This window comes from Colletotrichum paranaense (assembly GCF_030867605.1).
Source record: "Colletotrichum paranaense strain IMI 384185 chromosome Unknown Scaffold_23.1, whole genome shotgun sequence".
NCBI lineage: Eukaryota > Fungi > Ascomycota > Sordariomycetes > Glomerellales > Glomerellaceae > Colletotrichum > Colletotrichum paranaense.
In genome coordinates, this window is record NW_026848981.1 from 41751 (window position 1) to 65955 (window position 24205).

The 24205-nt window shown below is 50.3% G+C and overlaps 9 protein-coding genes across 9 annotated transcripts; 4 read left to right on the forward strand and 5 right to left on the reverse strand.

The window, feature by feature from the left end:
* Positions 1–1996: 1996 nt before the first annotated feature.
* On the forward strand, positions 1997–2569 carry CPAR01_16094 (complex 1 protein; the record flags this gene model as incomplete). Its single annotated transcript, XM_060500339.1, has 5 exons — positions 1997–2019; positions 2099–2231; positions 2299–2377; positions 2452–2493; positions 2547–2569. The coding sequence occupies 5 exons, from the start codon at positions 1997–1999 to the stop codon at positions 2567–2569; spliced, it is 300 nt and encodes a 99-aa protein (XP_060340820.1).
* Positions 2570–3325: 756 nt separating this feature from the next.
* On the reverse strand, positions 3326–3903 carry CPAR01_16095 (histone H2A; the record flags this gene model as incomplete). The annotated part of the gene is made up of 3 exons (XM_060500340.1): positions 3326–3381; positions 3444–3736; positions 3848–3903. 3 exons carry the CDS (start codon positions 3901–3903, stop codon positions 3326–3328), a joined length of 405 nt encoding a protein of 134 aa, XP_060340821.1.
* Positions 3904–6784: 2881 nt separating this feature from the next.
* CPAR01_16096 (histone H2B) lies at positions 6785–7392 on the forward strand (the record flags this gene model as incomplete). Its single annotated transcript, XM_060500341.1, has 4 exons — positions 6785–6947; positions 7037–7108; positions 7164–7251; positions 7302–7392. 4 exons carry the CDS (start codon positions 6785–6787, stop codon positions 7390–7392), a joined length of 414 nt encoding a protein of 137 aa, XP_060340822.1.
* A 405-nt stretch (positions 7393–7797) lies between these two features.
* On the reverse strand, positions 7798–10014 carry CPAR01_16097 (G-patch domain-containing protein; the record flags this gene model as incomplete). Its single annotated transcript, XM_060500342.1, has 3 exons — positions 7798–8312; positions 8374–9813; positions 9894–10014. 3 exons carry the CDS (start codon positions 10012–10014, stop codon positions 7798–7800), a joined length of 2076 nt encoding a protein of 691 aa, XP_060340823.1.
* A 1152-nt stretch (positions 10015–11166) lies between these two features.
* On the forward strand, positions 11167–12698 carry CPAR01_16098 (peptidase family C54; the record flags this gene model as incomplete). The annotated part of the gene is made up of 4 exons (XM_060500343.1): positions 11167–11737; positions 11805–11973; positions 12030–12257; positions 12311–12698. 4 exons carry the CDS (start codon positions 11167–11169, stop codon positions 12696–12698), a joined length of 1356 nt encoding a protein of 451 aa, XP_060340824.1.
* Positions 12699–13149: 451 nt separating this feature from the next.
* On the reverse strand, positions 13150–14785 carry CPAR01_16099 (DnaJ domain-containing protein; the record flags this gene model as incomplete). Its single annotated transcript, XM_060500344.1, has 2 exons — positions 13150–14599; positions 14676–14785. 2 exons carry the CDS (start codon positions 14783–14785, stop codon positions 13150–13152), a joined length of 1560 nt encoding a protein of 519 aa, XP_060340825.1.
* A 1671-nt stretch (positions 14786–16456) lies between these two features.
* CPAR01_16100 (uncharacterized protein) lies at positions 16457–18230 on the forward strand (the record flags this gene model as incomplete). The annotated part of the gene is made up of 5 exons (XM_060500345.1): positions 16457–16499; positions 16652–16819; positions 16914–17657; positions 17730–18029; positions 18088–18230. 5 exons carry the CDS (start codon positions 16457–16459, stop codon positions 18228–18230), a joined length of 1398 nt encoding a protein of 465 aa, XP_060340826.1.
* Positions 18231–18468: 238 nt separating this feature from the next.
* CPAR01_16101 (cystathionine gamma-synthase) lies at positions 18469–20407 on the reverse strand (the record flags this gene model as incomplete). Its single annotated transcript, XM_060500346.1, has 3 exons — positions 18469–20122; positions 20186–20280; positions 20360–20407. The coding sequence occupies 3 exons, from the start codon at positions 20405–20407 to the stop codon at positions 18469–18471; spliced, it is 1797 nt and encodes a 598-aa protein (XP_060340827.1).
* Positions 20408–21509: 1102 nt separating this feature from the next.
* Positions 21510–23819, reverse strand: CPAR01_16102 (uncharacterized protein; the record flags this gene model as incomplete). Its single annotated transcript, XM_060500347.1, has 2 exons — positions 21510–21580; positions 21935–23819. The coding sequence occupies 2 exons, from the start codon at positions 23817–23819 to the stop codon at positions 21510–21512; spliced, it is 1956 nt and encodes a 651-aa protein (XP_060340828.1).
* Positions 23820–24205: the final 386 nt, after the last annotated feature.

Sequence of the window (24205 nt, forward strand, 5' to 3'; positions counted from 1 at the left end):
TTAAGTTCGTCTTTTTATATATATTATATAATAAGTGTTATAAGTTTATAAAGCAGGGCCCTCGCTTTATTATATATATTTAATTATAACAATAAGCCGGATTTTAAAAAGATTTATATTTTTATATATATAAGATTATAGCCGCTATAGACCTAATAGAGCAGAACCTAGTTTAGTAATATATATTAAGTTATAATATATAGTTTATTTATCTTTTATTTCTACCTTTACTAACTGCTCGGGCGATTCTTAATATTAGTTATATAGTATTAATATATAGTATTAGTAAATACTCCTACTATCTCGTTAGATTAATATAGTAGTTTTTTTCCGGCTTTATAGGCGCAAAAGATCGATCTTAACGAGATTACGTTTTTAAAAGAAATTATATAACACGGTATACTTTTTAATTATATAATATATATAATATACCCTAAGTACGCGCTTAACGTAATATAATAATTTTAATACGAAAATTACTATATAATTTAAGATAAGTAAACTATTTTTTACGTAGTAGCGCTAGTTAGAAAGGTCGACGGTAAAAGTCGGTTATAAAGGTTAGAAGCGGCTTTTTTTAATTATAAAAGTTCTAAACTTTAATAATAATATAGAGGTTTTCAAAAAAAGGGCTAAAAAGATTAATATCTAGCTACTCTTTTTTTTTTAGTCGTTATTTAGTATATTATAAAACTTTTATTATATTTACCGTACTAGAGCTTATAAAAATTCTTTTTATCCTTATTACTTTTAATATTACTTAAAGCTCTATTTAAACTAAATAAATCTACTAAATAAACCTATTAAACGAACTTATTAATATATAAACTACTACCTAGATAACTAGTTAGATAATTAGTTAGATAACTAGTTAGATAACTAGTTAAGAGATTAGCTAGTTAAAATACTACCTCGTTAAGAACCTACTCTACTAAAAATACCCCTTAATAGGTCCCCCCCTCTAGGGCTTAATAAATTCTTAGGCCCCTTCGACACCCTAGCTATCGTAACTAATATAAATATACTTAAAAAATAGTATAATATTTTTTAATAATATAAAATCTAGCTAAGTAATAGTACGAATACTATAAATAGCTAGATTAATATAAATATTAAAATTTAATATATTAATATTAGTTTAGAAATTATATTTTATAAAGTTAGAAATTTTTATAATACGGGCTATATTATAAACGTAAGAAAATATATAAGGGGCCCCTTAATTTTTAATAAAAAAGAGTATATAATACGGGATCTAGCTACTTATATAAGCTAGTATTAAGAAGTTTTATATATATTAAAGTAGGTATAGCTTACTTTCTAAATAGTTAGAACTTAGAGAACTTTACGTAATAGAAGGTCGGGAGCTATTAATAAAAAGAAAATAATAATTAAGTCGGTTAATTATTATTTTAATTAGTACTTAGGTATAGAGCGCAATATACCCAGTTTTCCTTAATACGTAATATATAGTACGGCCCCGGCGGATTGCTCTGTCGGGGGGCTTATTAGATTAATATATAGTTTATATTTATATTTTTAATATAATTAACTAGTTTATAAATATAATACTATTATTTTTATTATTCTTTATATTATAATTTAATAACTTATTATACTCTTTATTATTAAAATTCAATTTGAATAATATAACTCTTATTACTTAAATCTTATAATATAATACTCAAAGCCCTAGATATCTAAAAGCTAAATAAGACGCCTTAATGAACGTGAAAGCTCTAAGAGGAGGTTGGATGTTCCCCCATGCGGCTCTGCCAAACCTGATGCCTCAGGCGACAACCGGCGACATTACGCCCCGGCCTACACTTAGAACTATTACCATGTGCCTCATTCGGTAATTTCGTAATCATCGACGCGCCATTGGCAGTCCATACCCATTCTATTTCACGACCTTTACGGCCATACACTCATTCCAATCCCAATCGCGATTCTTTCCCCGGCCCAGAAGCAATCGAATTGATTTGGATTCATCGCCATGTCGACCCGTCAAGCGGCACTGTGAGCACCAGCCCCGAAGCTGTCGAAGATGGACGACCCAGATTGGGCGGAGCCGTTATGCTGATAGTCATCACGACAGGTCGCTGTACCGGCGTTCGCTGAAGTTGGCTCTCGACTGGGCTGTTCATCGCCACCTCTGGAGAGGCCAAGCTTTGTACATCCGCTCGTTGTTCGAGGCCAACCGATCTGTGACGGACTCCAGACAGAAGAGAGTGAGTAATGCGCTCGGCAGAAGTCGCAAATCAAACGAGCAACGACCGCTGACCTGAGCCTTTGCAGGAACTTTTGGCTCAGACAGAGAAATTATTGTCGAAATGGAAGCACCCAGAGCCCTACGTGCATCCGACAGCACCCGGCGGTATGTCGTAGTTCCTCCCCGACAAATGACAGCACTTCACGCAGGCGCAGACGATGCTAATAACGATTGCACAGGTTCCAAATTCGAGCGCAACCTCCGAGCACCTATCCTTGACCGTGAGTCCCCAATGTGGCGGACATTGCATCGATACATGCTGACAAAATCATAGCGCCACCCCCACTGAAATTCTAAGCAGCAAGCAAAGGCGTGGAAGGGAGAAAGACTGGGATTACAGCGTACGCGACGTTTGGACTGCTCAGTATAGACATGCAACCATGTGGAAGCTTCAGAATGCTTTTTCGACAACACCGTGTCGGGGACTACGGACCGGGACACTTGACGTACAACCGTAACACACAAGCCCGGGCTGGCTGATCCATGCCAAGCGAAGGCCTACGCGCACGCCGTTCAGCTCACAAGCATAGCTTCCCCCCGATCTCTCTACAAGTCTGTATAATACAACATCACCCGATTTCAATAGCTCCAAGTCGTCTTATCGCAACGAGTCGCGTGAGTGGTATGACGAATCCAATGGTGCCACCGACCGAGTTCCCGTTTGCTATCACACAAGATGCAACATCCTAAAAGTTCAAGGAGGAATGTGCCTTATTCACCAGCCTAGAGAAAAGTAGCAACATGGACATGCTGCATATCGTATATACGTGTTTCTGTTCAACCTCAGACTTCCCAGACAGTCGACAAAAGAGGAAACAACGCAACGCGCAAACCGACCAGCCATGAGTCAGTACACAAACAGCATCGCAATCAACCCAATGTGCGAAACATGATCTTCAAAAGGTATTCTCATTCGTAACCATAGCTTCCTGCCGTGGTATTATTGTACAACCCAAACGTGAAAATCAACCGTGAACCCTGAACCGTGACCCCGATGTCATGACAACCCAAAGCAGCCGACCAGCACGAAAAAAACCCAAAACCGACACCCGTTTACAACTCTTGGCTCTGGTTCTTGCCAGTCTTGCCAGTCTTCTTGGGCAGCAGGTCTTGAAGTCTCATTAGCGATTGAAGTAGAAAAAAAAAGGACAGAAGATGGAAGTCAACTTACTCTGGTGAATGTTGGGCAGAACACCACCCTGGGCGATCGTGACGTGACCGAGAAGCTTGTTCAACTCTTCATCGTTGCGGATGGCGAGCTGAAGATGACGGGGAATGATACGGGTCTTCTTGTTGTCGCGAGCGGCGTTGCCAGCCAGCTCGAGAATCTCAGCGGCGAGGTACTCAAGAACTGCGGCGAGGTAGACGGGGGCACCGGCACCGACACGCTGAGCGTAGTTGCCCTTGCGGAGCAGACGGTGAACACGACCAACGGGGAATGCGAGACCGGCCTTGGAGGAACGACTGTGGGATATAAGGTCAGTGGATGAAGCTTGAGCTTGGATCGAAGAACATCGCATAATAGTGTAAATGCGGCCTTTCTTGGAAAGCTTCAAGTGAGAGGGAGCAACTTACGATTGCGCGTTCTTGGAACCGCTGGCCTTTCCGCCGGACTTGCCGCCTCCAGTCATTGTGAATTTGGGATTTGGGGTTGAGTTACGTGAAAAAGTTGGGTATTGAGGTAGACGCGTAAAAAGCGACTTGGCTGAAGGCTGGCTTTGAGTTGGTGATGGAAAAGTGAGATGAAGATGGAAGAAAGGGCGTTGATGGTGGGGAGTGAAGAAGTTAAGTAGTTTTCGCGTTAGAGGAGCTCGATCACGGATCACCAACGCGCGATTTAGCGCTAAGCCTAAACCAGAAATTCGATGTTGTGGTAGACTGGTGCAGGCAGGTGCGGTGCATCATTTTTCTGGGCCCGGGCTAGAAGACGGGTACGTACCTCTTATCAGTTCTGCTGCCGCCCACAGCAGTACCGCTTCTTTGGTGGACGCGAGCTATAGATAAGCCTTAAGGTGGGCTGCCAGCCTGCCAGACGCGACTTTCATTCCATGACAAAGACTCACAGGAGCAAGGTAGCGAGCGATTGCGTCCAGATGCGATCAATGCAAGGAAATAAAACCCCCCGCGGTGCCGCTCCTCTTTCCACAAACAGTGCCGGGATCTGCCCACGCCCCCTTCTTAACAACTTTTTTTTCCTTCCCAAAAACCATTTCCACTTTCTACATTTCCCCCCCCTTCCGCGCATGATTTTGGTTTTCGAATTATCTTACTGGCTAGGAGAAGCGGTCATCCAGCCGCGTCTTGATCACCTTCTCTTACGTATCGACCACCTTCCCCCTCGGCCTTGTTTCTTGGACGAACCGCCACGACGAAATCAGCTGGGGTACCTTCCAACTTACTGGACTGATGCAATTGACTTTTGTCTTTATCTTTACTCATATTCTTGATGATGCCGTGTGTTGTCTTAACGCACGACAATATTCCACATCCCCCCCTCTCGTCCCTCACGTATAGCTCCAGCCGGTATTCTCATTCCCAGAACAAAAGGATCCTGAATTTCAATTCGAAAAGTGATCTCTCGGAGAGAATCGGCTTTTACGTGTTTAACATTCAGCAGAGGTCACCCCGAGGCGTATTTGCCATCCATGTTCGAACTTTGACGAACTTCGTTGTCTATTTGTAAATGAAGGACAAATGGGTTGCATCTCAACCACTTTATGCCATTTGTATGCTTCGCTATCCAGTGACATTTCGACCCCATATGACTCGCATCCGAATGGATCTCAGATCTACCGGAACCCGCTGTATAGCACGAACAGAGTCCGATACATGTGATGTGAGCTCATGTGAAGAAGCCTAATGAGACCCAGGAACCTGGGCCTCACATGGTCCATCGTTCGGCTCCATCCCATATCGGGTCCGGAGAAATCTTCAAATCGACTGCCCCGCGTTCTGTTTGACCCCGTCGTAATCGTGGACAGAGCCTCATGGAGTGCCTGATACAGCGACCCCTGCATGCCACTCGTGGTGTTTCTACGGCAAACGGGCCCAGCCTTGTAATGACATAGAGTGGAGGGGTCCCGATATGTACTGCAGAGCCCACCGCGTTACCTTCGATCGCGTTTCCACTGGCTGCCGCTGAATAGCGGACAGTGTTTCTCCTGCTAGATGCAACATCCTGCAGGCCAGGTACTCCACGTCCAAGACCGCGAGCTCACGGGCATGCTTCCTTCATCTAGGGGTCGTTCTACCTGAGATCACAAATGTGTATGGATCGCAATGAGCAGAGAATGTCACTGAGCCCCCCCGTCAATTCCGAAAGAGCCATGCGGGCCTAGGCCCAATAGAGACAGAAAGTCCAGGCACTGGCTACCTTAGCCGCACCCACCATCGCAAGACGCAAGCTGCAATCAACGCGTCGAAGAGGGCGCATATTTCCTCAAATCCAAAGACTGCTCTCAGTGTCACACGTTCCACTGGATACAAGCGAGAAGCAGTTGCAGCGCGCAGCGTGTAAAAAGCCATACTGCCTTCGTCTAGAGTCCTTAGCAACCTCGGGCAACGTGGACCAGGTAGGCACATATTGAAATGTCCAGATGAGGTGGCTCGGCGGCTCATTGGCATGGCGACCCGAACATTCTCTGCGGACTGCTACAAGCCTTCTGCTCTCGACTTACTATGGATATGAGTGTTGTAGAGATGCTATGAGACGTGTATTGATTCTCAGCTATCACTTCTTTCCGCACCGGCGGTCTTGAGGCAGCAGACGCCGTAGCCGGTAGGTACGCTGCAAGAACGATACGCATGTGATGTTGTAGCTTTGCAAGCATCTCTGATCTGGCTCGTGGACTTTTCTCTAGCTTCTACGAATCTCCAGTCGTCTTGGGCGGTACCAGTGAGTAAATACATGACCTGTTAGCTTTGCCTGACCGGGACACTGTTGGTTGGCCTGTGATGGGACGCTGCTATTGGTTGGAGCCTGTTCTGGCAGTCTCGAATGTCCCCTGCCTGCCAGCTCCGTGATACGCGAATTAAAAAAAAAAAAAAAAAGAAGATACATTGAGCGTCACGTATTTGTTTTTTTAGCGCGAACGCGTGAGTACCCCAGTTCGGTAGCCGCTCTCGTGGGCGGTGGTTACGGATCCTCCATCTCTAGACCCACCTACCCAGCTCTCAGCCAACCAAGACAGCCGATTCCCATTTTACCAGGCAAGGCCACACCAGCGCACGCCCCTGGCACCAGTCCTAAGGCCCCGGTGTGCCACTGATACTGACCACCCACCTGGGCCACCCCTCCCCAAAATCACTCTGTCCTCGCATCAAATCAGTAACGCCGCAGAATCCCGTCGCGTCCAGCTACAAAAACCCAGCCCACCCCCCCAAACTTCTTCCTGCCACATCAACTCTTCCTCACTCCATCATCCAGCTTCATCCACGGTCGCCAGTCGCAATCCATTTCAACCAACTCACTCACGTACTCATTTTCCACCTTCACTAATCCAAACCGCAAAAATGCCCCCCAAGGCCGCCGACAAGAAGCCCGCCTCCAAGGCCCCTGCCACTGCCTCCAAGGCCCCCGAGAAGAAGGATGCCGGCAAGAAGACCGCCGCCTCTGGCGACAAGAAGAAGCGCACCAAGTCTCGCAAGGAGACCTACTCCTCCTACATCTACAAGGGTAAGTGACATTGGCACTTCGCGTTCTTTGTTGGCGCGTCGCATCACGCGATAATATGTATCCGACACGTTCTGACACGGTACTTGCAGTCCTGAAGCAGGTCCACCCCGACACTGGTATCTCCAACCGCGCCATGTCTATCCTTAACTCCTTCGTCAACGGTAAGCACACATCGCTCCAAATACTTGCATGCACCGTTTCTAACGCGTCACACAGACATCTTCGAGCGCGTCGCCTCCGAGGCCTCTAAGCTTGCTGCTTACAACAAGAAGTCCACTATCTCCTCTCGCGAGATCCAGACCTCGTATGTCATCTTTCCAGGTCCGAAACCGAATCAGCTAACCGCCCCAACAGTGTTCGTCTCATCCTGCCCGGTGAGCTGGCCAAGCACGCTGTCTCGGAAGGCACCAAGGCCGTTACCAAGTACTCTTCTTCCACGAAATAAGGGTGCTTGTACTGCTTTTCTTTTCGGGCATTGGATTTTACTTGGCATTTGGGTGTCATGATGAGACCTGCCAAGGTTACCAATATCCTTGGGGTCTCTTAATGCGTTACGGATGGTTTGCTTTTTTGGGGGCAATGTCTTCACGGTCAAACGGGGTTCGCGGGTTGTACAATACACCTTGAGAATAGGGTTTTCGGACGAATGAAATCGTACACATGAACATCAACAACACAAGCCTACTTCGTTGCAAACGTGCCCGGTGCACACGTACTAAAGTATGAACACAGGCTCCCCGGCGCCCTAGGAGCACCTTTAGCAAAGCAGCACACAGCGACCCATCTAGGGCACGAAATTGAACGCGCTGTCCCGCAAAGACAGCGACACCGCGATGACCGCCGATGCGTGTTATCCCAGCCCGGCCTTGCTACGCTTGACAACATGGGCGACAGGCTGCAGAATGCCCTTGTTGTTGATCGCGCCCAGCGCCGTACCGCTACTCCAGCCCATTTTCTCGAGCATTGCACGACCTTTGTTTTCCTGGCTCAACTCAGGCGCGGAACCCCCGACGACCTCGCCATCCCGATAGGCGACTCCTGCGTGTCCACCACCACCTCCCCTACGAGCCGATTGCCTCTGTACGGCAGCCCGCACTGCCGTATCGTTGCGAGGGAAGTATTTGCGGCCGACCCGAGCAATTGCTGCATCGAAGATCTCATCGGCAAATTTGGCGGTCCTGAAAGTGCGGTGGAGCATGGGTCGCCTTTGGTCACCCGAACCTGTGGACTTGGACTTGATGTTGAATTTGCTGGCTAGTTCGTGAATCACCTTGCGAGCATGGTTGTCCATGGGCGGTAGTGTGAGACTGCGGTTATAAGTCAGCCTCCAATACCTCGAGTGCACTCGAAGTGTATGAAACTTGCCTAGGTTGAGTGCCTAAGAGGAATGTTCTTAGCTCATCGGCGATTTGTTCAAGCCCCATACCGCGGGGATATTTGACTCTGAGATCTTCCGGGTTTGCATGTTTACCCAACAATCCCATACTACGCATGGCTTGGCGTTCTTTCTTCCTCTCAGCCTTTTTCAAGCGATCGTTCTTCCACGCAGCTTGCATCTTGCCCTCTAGCTCTGAGTCCGAAATGTCAAACACGGGAACCTTGCCCCTGGCACCCTTGCTCCTCTTAGGCTTCAACGCCGGGCGGCTCCAGTCCATGAAGTCGAAATCGTCGATCTCATTCGCAAATCTATCTGCTGCTGATCTGAAGATATCGTCGTCGTCTTGGTCGCTTGAGTCAGAAGGCGGCGATGCGTCTTCAGCAAGAGATTGCTCGAGTGATGCCAGGTAGGAAACGTCCGTCTCAAAAATTCCCCTTAGTGCATGATCATCTTGTATGACTTTACGCCTTTCGGATCGCCTCTGTGCATTATGGACAGGTTTCTCGTCGCTTTCCTCAGGCGCTTTTCCAACCCCTGCAGTCGCATGTTCCGATTCACTGTTGACGCCTGATAACTCCTCGGTCTTGCTCGTGGCTACGACGGTCTGGAACGAGTCATCGATGCCTTCAGACTCGCTCAAAGAGCCGCCTATGTCACGGCGAGAATAGGCTTTGGCAGGCATCAGGGCTTCGTCTTCACCATACTCCCTCATGTTGGCAATATAGTCAGCAATCAATTCATCGTCCTCCTGTCGCTTCAAGTCTTTGGCGGCATTTCGACGAGATTTCTGTGTAGAGTTTCCGACAGTCTTCATAGGCATATTCCTGCTGCTGTCTTTGTTTGGTTTGACGGTCTTCTCCAGGACGTTGATCTCGGTAGAGATGCCGCCCAGGTTGAAAGTATTCAGCTTCGATTTGGCCTTGGACTTCGAACTTTGCTTGTCTCTGGGAACCTTGTTGCGACCTCTGAACAGAATGACATCTTCGCTAGAGTTGGACGACGTAGGCGATGGAGAACGAGTTGGAGTTTGATCGACAAATGCGTCAAGCCGTTGAGTCTCTCCCACGACGTCGAAGAAGAAGGGAAGAGGTGTGATGGGAGCCTCAGCGCCAGTGATGTCTTCCGCTCCGGACATCGCCTTCTCTACCTCGCGTGGGTCTAGAGAGACATCCGTCATTTCGGCGGCAATATCGACCGGCATGGCCTCGTGGACGTGAGCTTCGACAAGCGAAACAGCAGGTTGAGATTCGTGGGAAGGTGTGTCGGCAGCAGCTTGGCCATCGGTGATGGTTTGTCCTTCGATTTCCGCTTGAGGTCTGCTTGTAGAATTCCCCTCGTCAATCTGCAAGATGCTCTCTAGTTGTTTGAGAGGCTCTGCAGCTCCAGTATTGATGAAGGCAACCGGCCTGTGGCGTAGTTTGGAATCACTGCTCCAGGGTGAGGAGCGATGAGCGGTGCTGCGGGCTTCGTCTTGCAATGTAAACCCTGCTGCGAGCCCGGTTAACTTGCATGCCATCAATGGGAGGTGCTGCCCGAGACGAGTCCCGATCAGAATGGCATATACTGACCGGCTGGGCTAATCGCAGGAACGAAACTGGCTGCATGCCGCTCTATACCACCGGGAGGGCGAAGGCGAGGGGCATTGCGTGGTGGCGCTCGTGCGCCACCTTTTTTCCCACCGCGCGGCATCGCTGCCCACGCGATGAAGAATGTTCAATGGAAGTGCCGTCTATGTCTTGTCTGGGTAGTAAAGGAGTAGTTTCTGTCAACTGGATGTGTGGTTGTAGGAGCTCTGACAACTTCCGCTGAGGTCACAAATATACTCAGAATGTGGCAAGCCGGCCCAAAAAAATCCCTTCTATTATGCGTACCTCTACTCCATATTCTGTCCCTATGAAAGCGCAATGCGGAGTAGGCACCGGAGGCGAGGTATCTTAGCTTAGGTGCTTACCTATGCATACCTAGGGAAGAGCCATGATTGATACCTTAGGTTTGTTGGTTACCTTAGGCAGTCACTGGATCTTGTCGCTTCTGTTATCGATAAGAAACGCTCAGGCGGGGCACAGATCATGAAAGGTAAGGTACCTTATTCATAGAAGTACTGTGGATATTGTATCGACTCGGATACCTAGCCAAAATCCGAAGCCTTGCACTAATGCCCGCTTCGCACCTCAGGTATTCTATCCTTCCAGCACTAGTTGCTGATCAAAAGAGGACCTGGGCTGCTGTCCCCTCACCACGTAACGTGGGGCAGAAATCTACCTACAGATACAGGCTGCCTAGGTACATTACCGTGTAGGGGTGCTACCTGACAGCCACACCAAGAGCCCCGCTGTGTTCGGCTGATGCGTCACAGGGACAGTCCGCCTGTCATCGGCTCAGATAGCTGAAGACTTGGGCTGCAAGTAGCCTTTACGCTGTTACGGGGGGTTCCTTTCTATCACGTAAGGTCGTCTGGCTGTGCTAGCTTGTCCACCTCTACCTACCTCCTCGTCGCATGCCTTCCTGGTAGATACGGCATTGCTATCTTCATTGCTCATTCACCATCCCCCGACTGACCGACTTCCCATCTCACCAACTTGACCATCTATCACCCCTGCGGCCTCGCATCGATATTGCCTCGAGTGTAATTGCCTAATTGTCTAAGCTTGCACTGTCATCTGCAAAACTTACCTCTGTTTGCTTTTGACCCCTCCCAAAGTCGCACCGACAGCTTTCAGAAGGAAGAGCGACTAGATTCCCTTCGTTGTCGCCTGCGCATACGAGATCATCTTTCTTCAGGACGAGTTGTTCCATATCGCAGGTCTTTGTGGACAGGCTTCGCAGTCGAACGGATCCGCCATGGCTGCGGTAGACCTCGGCCGATACCGTCGCATCGTCCAGATGTTTTGGGATCCCCAACCTACCAACGACCATCAGAGTGATCTTCCAGTTTGGTGCTTGGGTCGCTCCTACAAGCTGAATACCAAGGCTACTAAAGATCAGGATACAGACAATCGAAGCCAAACCCCTCCGTCGACCGAGTCTACCGATACCAAGCCAAAAGCCTCACAGGTGTTAGCTACAGCCTCGGCCTCGGCCAAAGCCCCGGAAACCCCCCCGGATTCTGTGTCCAGTAGCTTTTCGTCTTCGCTTGCTTATGATGAGGACTACCTGGAGCAGGACGGTGGCTGGCCTTCGGCATTTCTTGACGACTTTGAATCCAAGTTTTGGATGACTTACAGATCAGAGTTCCAGGCCATAGCAAAATCTACAGATCCACGAGCCTCGTCTGCGTTATCTTTCTCGATGCGTATCAAAAGTCAACTAGTGGATCAAAACGGCTTCTCGTCTGACAGTGGCTGGGGATGCATGATCCGATCAGGTCAAAGCTTACTCGCAAATGCGATGGCAGTCATCAACTTAGGGCGCGGTGAGTTGCCTGGGATAGTTTGACGATTACTATCGCTGCAAGTCCCTTTCGCTGACATCGGTAGTAGGATGGCGACGGGGTTATAAAACTGAAGAGGAGAGAAAGCTGATTTCTTTATTTGCGGACGATCCAAGAGCGCCTTATTCCATCCATCAATTCGTTCAACATGGCGCAGTGGCATGTGGGAAATACCCTGGGGAATGGTTTGGCCCCTCGGCTACCGCTCGCTGCATTCAGTAGGCCTGCGATATTGTTCCTAGATGCAGTCATACAGGCTAATTTCCTAAACCAGAGCCTTGGCCAATGCCCAAGAACACCAGCCTCTCCGAGTGTATTCCACTGGAGACGGACCGGATGTCTACGAGGAGAACTTCATGAAGATAGCCAAACCCGAAGGTTCTCAGTTCCACCCTACACTCATATTGGTTGGTACGAGGCTCGGAATTGACAAGATTACACCGGTCTACTGGGAGGCTCTCATAGCCGCACTACAAATGCCACAGTCAGTGGGCATTGCAGGGTAGGCGCCTCCATCAAAATTAGATATCACGTACTCACTCACGACCATTACAGTGGCAGACCTTCCTCTTCTCACTATTTCATCGGCACACAAGGTTCCTACTTGTTCTACCTTGATCCGCACCATACCCGACCTGCCCTCCCATTTCATACGGATCCTTCTCGCTATAGTCAAGCAGATGTTGATACCGCTCATACTCGACGCTTACGTCGGCTCCATGTTCGGGAGCTGGACCCCAGCATGCTCATTGGTTTCTTGATACAGGACGAGGACGACTGGATCGAGTGGAGGCGTAACGTAAAGCACGTCCAAGGAAAAGCCGTGATCCATGTCGCGGACTACGATCCTGTGTCCAGAGGTGGCGGAGGAGAGAGGAATAGCGCCATTGATGAAGTTGAAACAATTAGTGATGACGATGGTGACACCATCTTGGACGCTTAAGATTCTCCGTCGTTTGCTATGATCCTTCCGCTAGGATCCGAGATCGAATATATGGGCGTTGGAAACGCATGAATGCACATTGCCCGATACAGGGTTTCTTCGCCTGAAGCTGCTGGGTTTGGGATAGGCTACATATCCGGTTCGGGGACAGTCGCATTATTGGCGTAAAGGATGCTCACTTTAATCACGGGGCTGGATAACACAGGATTGGTTAGGTTTGAACATTGGTTTGCTTTAAGGTGCGAGTTGGCTCTTCAATCGTTGGATGATTGCCTGAGACAGCTCAGTCTTAGATACAGATTGACTCAGCGTCTCTTTTTCTTAGCGCCTGCAGGTGCCTTTGCATTTGGGGGTGCCCGGGCATGATTGAGATCACGAATATGACTGAAGAGCTGGCTTTTGGACGGAAACGATGCATTACACACAATGCATGTATTCTATGGATCAGGTGTCAGTGATCAAAAGCAGAGTTGACTTTGGATATATCCAGACCGGTACTCACACTGTTAGTTTCGGCCTCCTCCACTGCTTGGCGTGCTGCCTTTTTTTCACGCTTCGCCTTGGCCTTCCCTAACTTCTTTGGCTGTGCCCCATGGCCACTTTCATTGTCATCTTCAAGTGACAATTTTTCTAGACCGGCTGACACAATCTGAGCAGCGGCTTCTGTGCCATCGTCTTCGCTCGCCCCGGTAACGGTGTTGTCGTTTGCGAATAGCCTTTGCTCAACCTCGGCACGCGAAGCATACTCGTCATCCCCGAGACTATCTGACGACGTATCAGTGAGCTCCATCTCATTGATATGAGGAATTGGTCCTGCTGATGTGTCATCCGTGCCCTTTGCGGCGTCCAATTCACTGCGGTCCCGAGTACCAAATCCCCCCTCAGACTCGTCGCTCGGTGTCGCCATCTTGGGCGCGATAGGAACGTCACGTAGACCTAGATCCATATCTTCGTTCTTCATTTGGCGCCTCAAATATTGCACTGCCTTAACGTGTTTTTTACTTCTCTCATGTGCTTCAAATGACTTCTCGCTCTTGAAGGTCTTGTTGCATACAACGCATTCGATCTCCTCTACCTCTGATTCCTCCTCCTCGCTGCTCGAGAAGTGGCCGGTCGTATCGCCTTCATCCCTCGCCTGAGCCCAGTCAGGAACGGATGCCTCGGATAGCTTCTCTTTATTGGCGGCACGTGAGCGTGCAGCTTGAGCGGCAGCGGCGGAACGTAAAGACTCCTGGCGTTCGGCAGCTGTCTGTGTGTTTGGAAGGTAACGCGGATCACGTTTTCGTACAAAAGTGACGAGGAATCTGATTGCGTCATTGAATTCTCGTACGGCTTCTTCACGAATCTTCTTGTTTTCTCTCTCCATAGCACGTCTGATACGGCGATCCGGGGCGTCCACGAGCCGGTATTTGTCCTTCCACGCAAAAGTCTTGCAAGTCGAGAAGCTGGCCCAGGCACTGTAGAAGGCTTTGACAGTGTGCTCATAGCTGTCGGTAGAGGAGCCAAACGTAGGATAATCCGGAGTGTCTCCCACTTCATACGCGCCAGCAGCGATTTCTTCATCAACAAGTTGATCGAATGTCGCCTTGGCAATGCCAAAGAACCCTGAAGCGCCATCTGTGAAAGGAACAGTGGAGTCAAAGCGGCGAATGAGGGAGAATATGTCTTCGGTGGACGTGAGCTTCACGTTATTGTACTCGGGGCTGTTGCCTGAATCGGTCGGATCGGCCCCACGTAAGATGGCTTCGCGATGGGAGTCGTACCAAGCTCTCTCCTGGGGATCGGCAAGTACCTCGTATGCGGCCTGGATTTCGGCGAAGCGACGGGTCGCATTCTGGACATCATGGAAGTTTCGGTCCGGGTGAAGCTCAAGGGCTCGTTTTCTGTAAGCTTTTTTGATTCTGTAGGCCCGAGATCAATAAGCATAGACCCAAGCAGAGTCCTAAGAGCATTGGGAGGCGAAGAACCAGTGCGTACTCATCGTCAGAAGCGTCGCGCCCAACTCCAAGGAGCTCGTAGTAACATGTCTTGACCGGTTCAGAGGAGCCTTCGCTCTGGTCTCGACCGGAGGATTGCTGAGCACCCATGACACACCGGAGACGCTATATGGTGTAAAGCGAATTGGGTGGCGTTGTTTGTTGCTAAATCCGAACCGCCGAATACCTTGACATGCGAGAGCTGCCACAGGATCGCGTGTTGGAGCCGGCGCGTGTTTGGTGAAAGCTGGCGACCGACCAGTCCAAGAAGCCCGACACGCGGCACAGAAAAGTGAAGAAAACCAGTGATCAAGATATTCACCAGGTCAAGGTAACCGAAAATTCACAACAGATGAAGGACTTGGGCAGGTACGTCTGCTAGGTAAAGACGATAAGATATTTCCAAGTAAAGTAAGGATGGAACTTCGTTGTGGTGCCTAGGTAGGTAGACTTTAGGTACTAAGGTAATCCATAAACCTTGAACCGAATTTCATTCCTTTTTTTTTTTTTTTTGTTTTTTTTTTTTTTTTTGGCAGGTGCCCCTCCACGCCTTCAGGTCAGGGAAGGAAGACATACCCCGCAACCCCTCATTGCCAGCCATTGTTGATAAGATAAGAAATTAAGGGTTGTTGAAGTTGAAGGTAAGGTTCCATGAGGTAGGCGCCGCGGTAGCTAAAGTACTGTGTACCTATCTCTTCTATCTACCTACCCATTCAATATCTGATCTTGGAGAATGGTCATCATCACACTGATACCTACTGCCCATACGAATGCCTTTGCCTCAGGTACTTCATGGAACCACATGGTTCACGCTAGATAAAGACCGACAATAGGTTTCTGATCGAAAACCTACGTAAGTCGACAGGTAGGCAGTTGGCAGTGCAGGTGCACGCCAGGACATTTGATGAGCGAGCGAGGTAATTGTCCGTCATTGCACGGTTACAGTAATACTCTGTATTAGTACGACTATCTCATTACTCGGAGAAGACTGACAATGACTCTTGCGTCGTCCCACCTGGCATGGCAACGTGCCGACTCCGAAGTTGGTGACTGGGTTGAAGGTAATGAGCATTGATCGAGAGGAGCTACTTTTCGGCTTGGTGACAGGAGCAGCGGGCCCAATCCCACCCTTTTCTGAGGACAACATTGAGTGAAGTATCTTCAATGACTGAGTCCGTGTACGGAAAGTCTGCTCAGGTGTAGTCAAACGACTGCCGTAAGGCATATTATGGCACCTACGATTGCCCTACCTAAAGTACCAAGTGTTCCCAGTTCCCTACCGTATTGTACCTAAGGTACTTGATGTCATGCGAAGCAAGGTATGTATGCATATATCCGAACCTCGAGGAGAGTTAGTGACGGGCTGACGGCTACGGATGGGGATGTGGATGGGATGGGATGGCGTCCGGTGTGCCCGCCCATCCATCCATGCCTTGTTCTACCCCCCGCCTTTCCCTCCCTGTCCTGGCCCGTTGTTCGACAGCATGGTCCAGCCCAGCCTAGCCCTCAGCACGTCGTCGAGGCCGGTGACAGGAAACCAATCGAGTTACGTACTTTTGCCTGTCTGCGATTGAAATTTTATATAGTGCAAGTACGCTGCTGACCCTTTACCTACCCTCCCGTCACAAGCCCCCCCAACCCTCTTTCTTGATCATTCGTCTATGAATCCAGGGCTATCCTATCCACCCCTCGCAGAGAAAGCCATGTCTTTACGCCCTGCCAAGACACCAGTCCGAGTATCGAGTATTGTTGCACTGCAGATCCAACCAATTTGAATACGCCATGAAGTTTGCACACGACTTCAAGGAAACGCTTAGGCGCCAAGGTTAGTGTACCATATGTCATTATTTTTACGGATATTTCCCTCTCATATCCTTCCTGTTCGTCTCATCTCAGACACTCTGTGACACTGAATGCGATTTTTCCCTCAAACAACTAAAAAATGACGATACATTGTCTGACGCTGCTCAATTTCAGACTTTCCACCCCACTGGATTGATCAGGCCATCCCTTATGGCCAGCTAAAGAAGGTTCTCAAACGCGTCGCCAGGGAACTCAACGATCTGGGGCTTGATCCCGAGACTCTACGCCAACTTCTCGACCCGGCTAATGATTCGCCACTGGCCGCCAAATACCGCCTCAATGGTAAACTCTCTCTGCCCTCTCCCATGTAACGGTGTTCGCATTACCGCCACCCCGTACGCCCCTACCACAAGCATAAGGGCTAATTCGCACACAGCTGCCGGGAACTCAAAGTTACTGAGACCAAAGCTGACTGTTTTGGTGCACATGCGCGACGGTAATGCCGTTGATGCATCACTAACGCCTGCATCCCGTTCCCTCATTGAACGCATCGCCGCCTTGCAGTCCCACGATCCAGCTCAACCGATCCCGGCTGCAGCTCCCGAAGACAACGTACCAACCAAGTCGCCAGCCTCGTCTGCTGAGTCTCTTGCTAATGCTGAGACTGAGTTGTCAGACACCCAGAGATGTCTACAGGTCGAAGGCCAGTCATCGCCAACAGAGCACTATGAGCGTATCGAAGTTCCACTTGTCTTTGATAGTGAGTTCTTTGACATTCTGCAGAGCGATGTCAACAACCTGGATGCACTTCAGGCAAAGGAAGAAAAGGCCATGGTGACGGAGATCGTTGCCTTGAGACAGGAGATTTCACATCTGACGAAACCCAGTCGCCTCTCCAAGAGCGACCTTGCGAGGTGGCGAGCCATTTTCGAGCTGTACCTCGACGCCCAGGTCTTCTTCTCAACCAACGAGCAAGACCACGGGTCCAGAACCAGTCAGACGGCTGCGAAGCAGCTCCAGTGGTTCCAAGAGGAAATCACAAAGAGGAATCTCGTCAAATCCTTCAAGATTGCCGAGAGTCGCGAAGCCCTGGTTCGCTTCTTAAGTCTTAACGCCGTTCTCCTCAAAAACTTGCAGTTCCAGGAAATCAACCAGGTTGCCATCTACAAAATTCTTAAGAGTGAGCCTCGCCCCTTATCAATATCGTTTTCAATCTAGTTTGATTTGTGCAAGAGAAGCTGATTCACGGCAGAATTCGACAAACGTACCTGCCTGGGTGTTTCGAAATCCTTTCCAATTCAAGTCCACTCCGACAAGCTGCTGGCCGACTCCGTGGCGAAGGACATTTGCGCCCAAATGTCCACCGATTTAGTGTCAGTCGTACCGCAGATTAGTGATTATTTGTGTCCAATCTGCTTCGCTATTGCCTATAGGCCTGTCCGGCTAGCCTGCCAACATATATTTTGCATCCGGTGCATTGTCAAGATCCAAAGGCGGAACGAGAAGCACTGTCCTTTGTGTAGAGCAGACACCGTCATGAGGGCGTCCGCGGGTGAGTAGACCTAGTTTGCTGATGCAAAGTGCACACTGACTCACACTAATGATTGCAGATAATCTGGATATCCAACTAGAGAGATACATGCGCAAGTACTTCCCCAAGGAGGCCAAGGAGAAGCAGCGAGCCAACGAGATTGAACGAGGCATTGAGGACTATGGTCCTGAGTATGTGCACTCTGAATGCTCTGTTATGTAGATGCTGTCGTGTTTTATTTTCTTCTTCTTTGCTTTCCTATAGATTTCTTAGAGATACCCTTGCCGGTTGTAGGTTGAGCTTTCGGTTGCAACGAGACTTGAATGTGGGAGATTCTTGTGGTCGTTGCTGGCGAGCACCTCTTGGTTACTCTCCAGATTCTTGTCATCTTTTGGCTTCCGCGTGCCTCCGCATCCAGCTACCCATTAATGCTCCAGTCCTACTAACTTTACTGTGCAACTCAATCATCTTGTGACTTTTCGACTGCTCGAAGAGCACTGGTGAAAATCTTTTGCAGCTCATCCGTCTCCTCCAGGCCGACACTGACGCGGATGAGGTCCGGATCAACACCCAGACCAGCGGCCCAGTCGAGCTCTTGGTAATGGGCCAGCAGTACATAAGGCGATGTCAGAGTAAAGTTCGTACCCAGACTTGGGCCCTTAGCCGTCTCAATGGCGTCGAAGAAGGCAATGGCGTGGGCCGTCTTGTGAAACGTGACCGACAGAAGCCCGCCATAACCCCCACCAGGCAATTTGCAGAGATCGTAGTTGGTTCTCGTCGGATTTACTCTCGGGTAGTAAACACATTTTACCAGCGGATGGGCCGAGAGGATGTCGCAAATTGTCTCGGAACTCTCGTTGATGCGCTCAATACGCGATGCAAAGTCGCGGCTGTTACGCTCCATGAAAACGACGTCCTCTGGCCAGTACGTATCTTCCAGATCCTCGATCCAAGCACCCTTTAGGGCCTGATAGTACTTGCCGCTTGGATTAAGGATGGCACTGCCGCCCATGACGTTGCAGTCGCCCGAGAATATCTTGGTCAGACTGCTTACGACTATGTCTGCGTATTGTAGCACGTCAATGTTGATGAAGCTGCCGATGGTCTCGTCCACAACGACGCCGAAATCGTACTTGTCTGCGAGGATACGGATCCGCGCCAAGTTGGGGCAAGTTAGGAGAGGATTGCCGGGAAATTCACAAAAGAGCGCCAGGAAGCGCTCGCCACTCTCTAGGCGCTTTTCGAGATCGTCAAGATCATCCTCTGAAGCGCGCCCATAGAAGAGACAGCCGGGGCCAAACTTTTGTAGGATCTTGAGCGTATCGACGTAGGGGAAGCCAAAGTTGACAGATTGGAGGTCGCCCCTAGCGCGCAGCATGGCCCGGTGGGCGTTGTAGATGGCATTCATGCCACATGGAAACAAGTATACGTCGCTTTCTTGCAGGTCCTTTTGGTTTCTCGCGTTTTCTCCCATGGGAGGCAGTGAGCTGATGCTGGCCTCCATGTCGGCAGCCATGGCGCCCGCAATTCTACGCTTAATGGCCGACCTGGCGCGCTCGACGAGGGACAGGTCGAGGTTACGGCCAAAGCGTTCCTCGAGAAAGCGTAGGCTTTCTTGCGTTTCAAACGCACTCTGGGTGTTCACCTTGGCTGCTGGGTGGTGAGCCGTCTTGGTGTCGTCGATGGAAGATGGGCGATGGTATCTCTTCGGACCTCTGTGGGCTTTTCCCACTGGGGAGTTGGGCCTTGCCACGGGAACGAAGAGGCCCTCCTTCAATAGACCATGACAGAACTCCGCTCTTCGGCTTGAGATTCCGTCTCCTGTATGCTGCCAGTACTGCTTGGCAAAGGGGAATACCTCGGGGGCATACACCACGGCAGAGACAGTGGGTGACAGGGAGCGCAGGAGCGGTGAGATATCCTTGGTCATGTCGAGCCCGAAATCAATGACGTTGGCACCGGCAGAAATTGAGGCATCTGCATGTTTCTTCACAAAGGCCAGGCACCTCCTCGCAATACGAGGGGTGGGAAACAACATGGCTTTCTGACCCGAAGGGCCATGTTGGGCAATCAGATCTTCAGCCAAGGCTATAATGCTCCTATGAATGAAGAATCTTGACAGAAAAATAGTCTCAGCCGGGAACAAAGAGTTGACAAGGAAGAAGAGGCTTGCTTACCTGGGGTAACCGGTGGTCATCTTATCGACGACCCATGATTCTCCCTCTTCATAGCCAACATTTGCCTTCCACGTAGGAAGCTGAACGCTCACTGCCTATGCGGGCTGTTAGCAACGACGTCACACATGGCTCTGAACAAGGAAAGGGAACCACATGGAAGTGGCTTCGGCGTACATGAGCAGTGTCTGGCGGGATGGACTGTCCCAATTCCAGAGCGGGCATTGTGACAATCTTGACTTGTGCTTTTTATCTACGTGAACTGTACAATGTGTTAGACCTCATTTAAAAGCGTGTGTGTTATGACCAGTGATCGACTTGCTCTGAATTTCACCGAGGTGATGTGGTGTGGGCTTTTATGCGTCGTTGATCTGTATGAGAATGAGATGAGTCAAGTAGGCTGGAGTTTGAATTGGACAAGATGTGGGTCAAGGCCGGTGCAGAGGTGGCTAAAGTAGGTAAGGTATCACGCAAGAGCCCTCCACTCGTACAGTTTTCTTTCTTTCTTTCTCTCTCTCTCTCTCCTTCTCTCTCCCGCACTCACTAGTATTGTTTATCTCTGACTCTCCCTCTTTCCATGTGTGGGATCGCACTGAGATTTCAAGTAGTGTAAAATGGGTACAAGGTATTGAAAATGGTGGCCCTGCCCAGTAGTTGTCGATGAAAATATGCTGTCAATTGCGAATCTCATCAGATTTACCTCCAGTGTCCATGTCCCCGGTTTGCCGGCACTTGACTCGATGTGGGTGATTAGAAGTCAGTATCCGTAGAAATCTGCCAAATCCCCAAAGGATAACTTTTAGTGGAGCGACGTGGGATTGAGAGTCTGTGACTGGTAATTGTTGGTCTATGCCGTGGCATGCGGGGCGCCGAGGATCGGAGTGATGCCCCGCGAGGGGCATTTTATTCGTCTCTACCTGCTGTCTCTCTACCTTACGGAGTACGGATACCTACATAGAGTACCTTTCTAACATACCTAGGACTTCAGACCCAAAGCCCAAATATTTCAACTTCTTGAAAGTAAGGTAAGTGAATTTGGGCATCTACGACGTGATATCTACCAAGCGAAATGTATCATAGCAGACCCAAAAACAGAATTGGTTTCCCTCGAGCCCTCACCTCAAGCCTCAAGCCCCAAGCCCCAAACAGACGGCGTTAAGATTTTGGATAATACTATTGGTGACGGTGACAACCAAACAGTCCATAGCTTTGGTCCAGCCTGTCATCTAACCAGACTATCCATTAATCAAGAGCTGAGGAACACTAGTCGACACCGGTCTAGCATTTCCACAAACTTGGCCCAAGACAAGAAAACACCTACACGCATTCAAGAACTTGGTAGACCTCCGTGGAAGCCCATGTCAGCGAGATCAGCCTTGTGAAGAGCTTTTCTAGTATCTATCTCAGCGTTGAGCAGTCCCCAAGCAGGCAAAAGTATCTCAACATGACTCCCATATGTCACAATCATTTCCGTATTGCCCCGGCTTCAGCCTCATCTGGTCGTCATCATCCTTTGTAAATAGAACAACTGCCATGCCATGCATCCGTATCCGTGCCTAAATCATAAAAGCCAGCCTTTAAATAAGAAAAATATGTTGCAATAACATCGGCACTCGTTCTGTGCGGCCGAGTAATCTGTTGATAATTTTGAGTCGCTCGACATTGGAGGTCTTGCCAGCCCCGATAGCTGTATCAAAACGTTCCGGTGGAAGACAATCCACTGCATTTCTCCATCTCGTTAATGATACTGACGCCTGCTGGTCTTGCTGCCGATACAGCTGATACTATCACTTGGTGCTACGCTGATGGCGTCATCTTCCCAGGCACTACGACCACTGTCAATGCGGCTCTTTGGCGGAGGAGGGCCGCGTGCCGACACATAGGTCGGTGCTCGCGTGGCAGGGGGGTAGGCGAAGACGGGTTGAGTGTTTCGAACCGCCGTTGGAGCTCTACTTGGAGCTCTGGTTGGAGCTCTGCTCGGTGCTCTGCTGGGTGCCTTGCTAGGGACAACAGTAGCCGGCGCCGCCTGAGTGGGTGCCATGCTCGGGGCTCGGCTGGGTGCCACAGTAGGAGCTCTGCTACGCACAACAGTCGGAGGCCTGCTAGGCGCCCTGCTCGGCGCCCTGCTCGGCGCCATGCTCGGCGCCTTGGTGGGTGCGCGGCTCGGGACGAGGCTGGGGGCCATAGTCGGCGCGCGACTGGGTGCACGGCTAGGTGCTTGACTCCGCCCGCCCAATATCGTCTCAACAGTGGGCGGGGGCGGACGGATGGTGGACTGAGACCTCCCGCTTCGGGCTGAGACGTAGGTTCCGGCATCATCAACGATGGTGCGGGGCACGGCCGACCTGCTGGCCATGCTGTGTCTTGAGCCTGCGTTACTTTGGTGCTCGTAATCAGTGAGCATAAGGGGGGCGGTTCGGGGAACGGCGGCTTGGCTGCGAGAACGAACACTGCTGCCTCTTTCGAGCTGATAGCGAGACGAGTGCCGGCTGCGGGTGTCGTCGTATAGGTCATCTGCGGCACGGCTTCGAGCGCCGACCTGGCTGTACTTGGCCATGTACTGGGGAGGTGCTCGGTTGTCCGATAGTGCCGGGTAAGCCTCTGGGTACCGGATCTTCTCGACGGTCCTCTCGACTTCGACATAACGTCCGGCCTGCGGATCGGCATATTGATCGGGGAAGGTGGAACGGCGTTGAAACGGAGGGGCGGCTCCGGAGCCATCAAACTCCTGGCGCGGAGCTCGTGCACGTTCCTTGCGCATCATTCCGTAGGTGACGGCAGCGCCGGCGGCGGCACCAACAGCTGCACCTAAAAGACTTCCGACAAGGGTGTTTGTAGCGATGCCACCGCTCGATGGAGAGGGCTGAGATGGGATTTCGTCTCTTTTGGTTGGCGATTCGATGACCGAGGTGGTGACGCTTCGACGAAGCATTGTGTAAGGAGGTTCGTTACCGGGAAATGACCCAGAGCGAGCGGCCATGGCGAAGACTGATGAAAAGGTCCCGGCAGTAGCGGAACCGGAAACAGAAGGCGGCGGGGGGGGCTCGGATGCTGCAACGTCGTAATTCCAATCCAGAATACGGCCAGCCTCCTCCGTGGTAGACTGTGTCTTTCGAACAGTAGAGCCAGCGTAGGAGGGAGGATAGTTGGGAGGGGGTTGATATACAACTTCCATGGTGTTACCGTCCAAGTCGGTCACAGTAGCCCGGTGGATATCGCCACTTTGAGTGATTAAAGCGGGACGAGTGAAGTGATCAGCCGGGACGCTGGACAGCAGGTTCGGATTGGCCCGGACGGCAAAGGCGTGGAAGTCGGTGACAGCGGTGGGGGAGGGAGCAGAAAAGACGGCGCGAGAGAGCTTCAGGGGCTCGCTGGAATTGCGGGCCTCGCGGATCTGGAAAATGGGGGTGAGCGGGGACAGTATACCGTATGTGACGGTGCTGGGAAGTCTGCCAGGACCTGAAGTGGTGATGGCCGTCTTGGAGTCGGTGTCGGCGCCTTCGTTGGCGCTGGCGTTGGCGTCCGGGGGAGCGGTCTGGGAATCCGTAGATATATAGTGGATGCCCAGAGATTGAAAAATGGCGGAGTAGAAGGACGTTGAGGAGGGAAGATGGGAGACGTCAAAGTAGGGAGTCATTTGGGGCGGTTGGTAGTAAAGGGCCGGTCCTGATGACTAGATAGGGCGGCTGTTTGAGGTGAGAGTGAAGCGAAGCGAAGAGCTAGGTAACAGGTCGAGAATAGTTTCGTGTAAGTGCCGTTGCGCTTCCGCGGACGCGAGGGGGGGGAGAGGCGCAGACAGGCGACTCAAGCTAAGTAGGCTTGGTGGCAGCCTCGTTGATTTGTGCGTTCTTCGAGGTGGTTGCAAAGAAAATTCCGAGTGAAACTATCCAGGGCAACCTATTGATGATGGTGTGTAGGTTTATGGTGGTGCACTGGTGATGGTGGTAGTGCTAGTGGGTGATTTGGTAAGGTATTGACAGGCAGGCAGCGTAGCACCGAGACAGATACCAGAATGCTAATGAC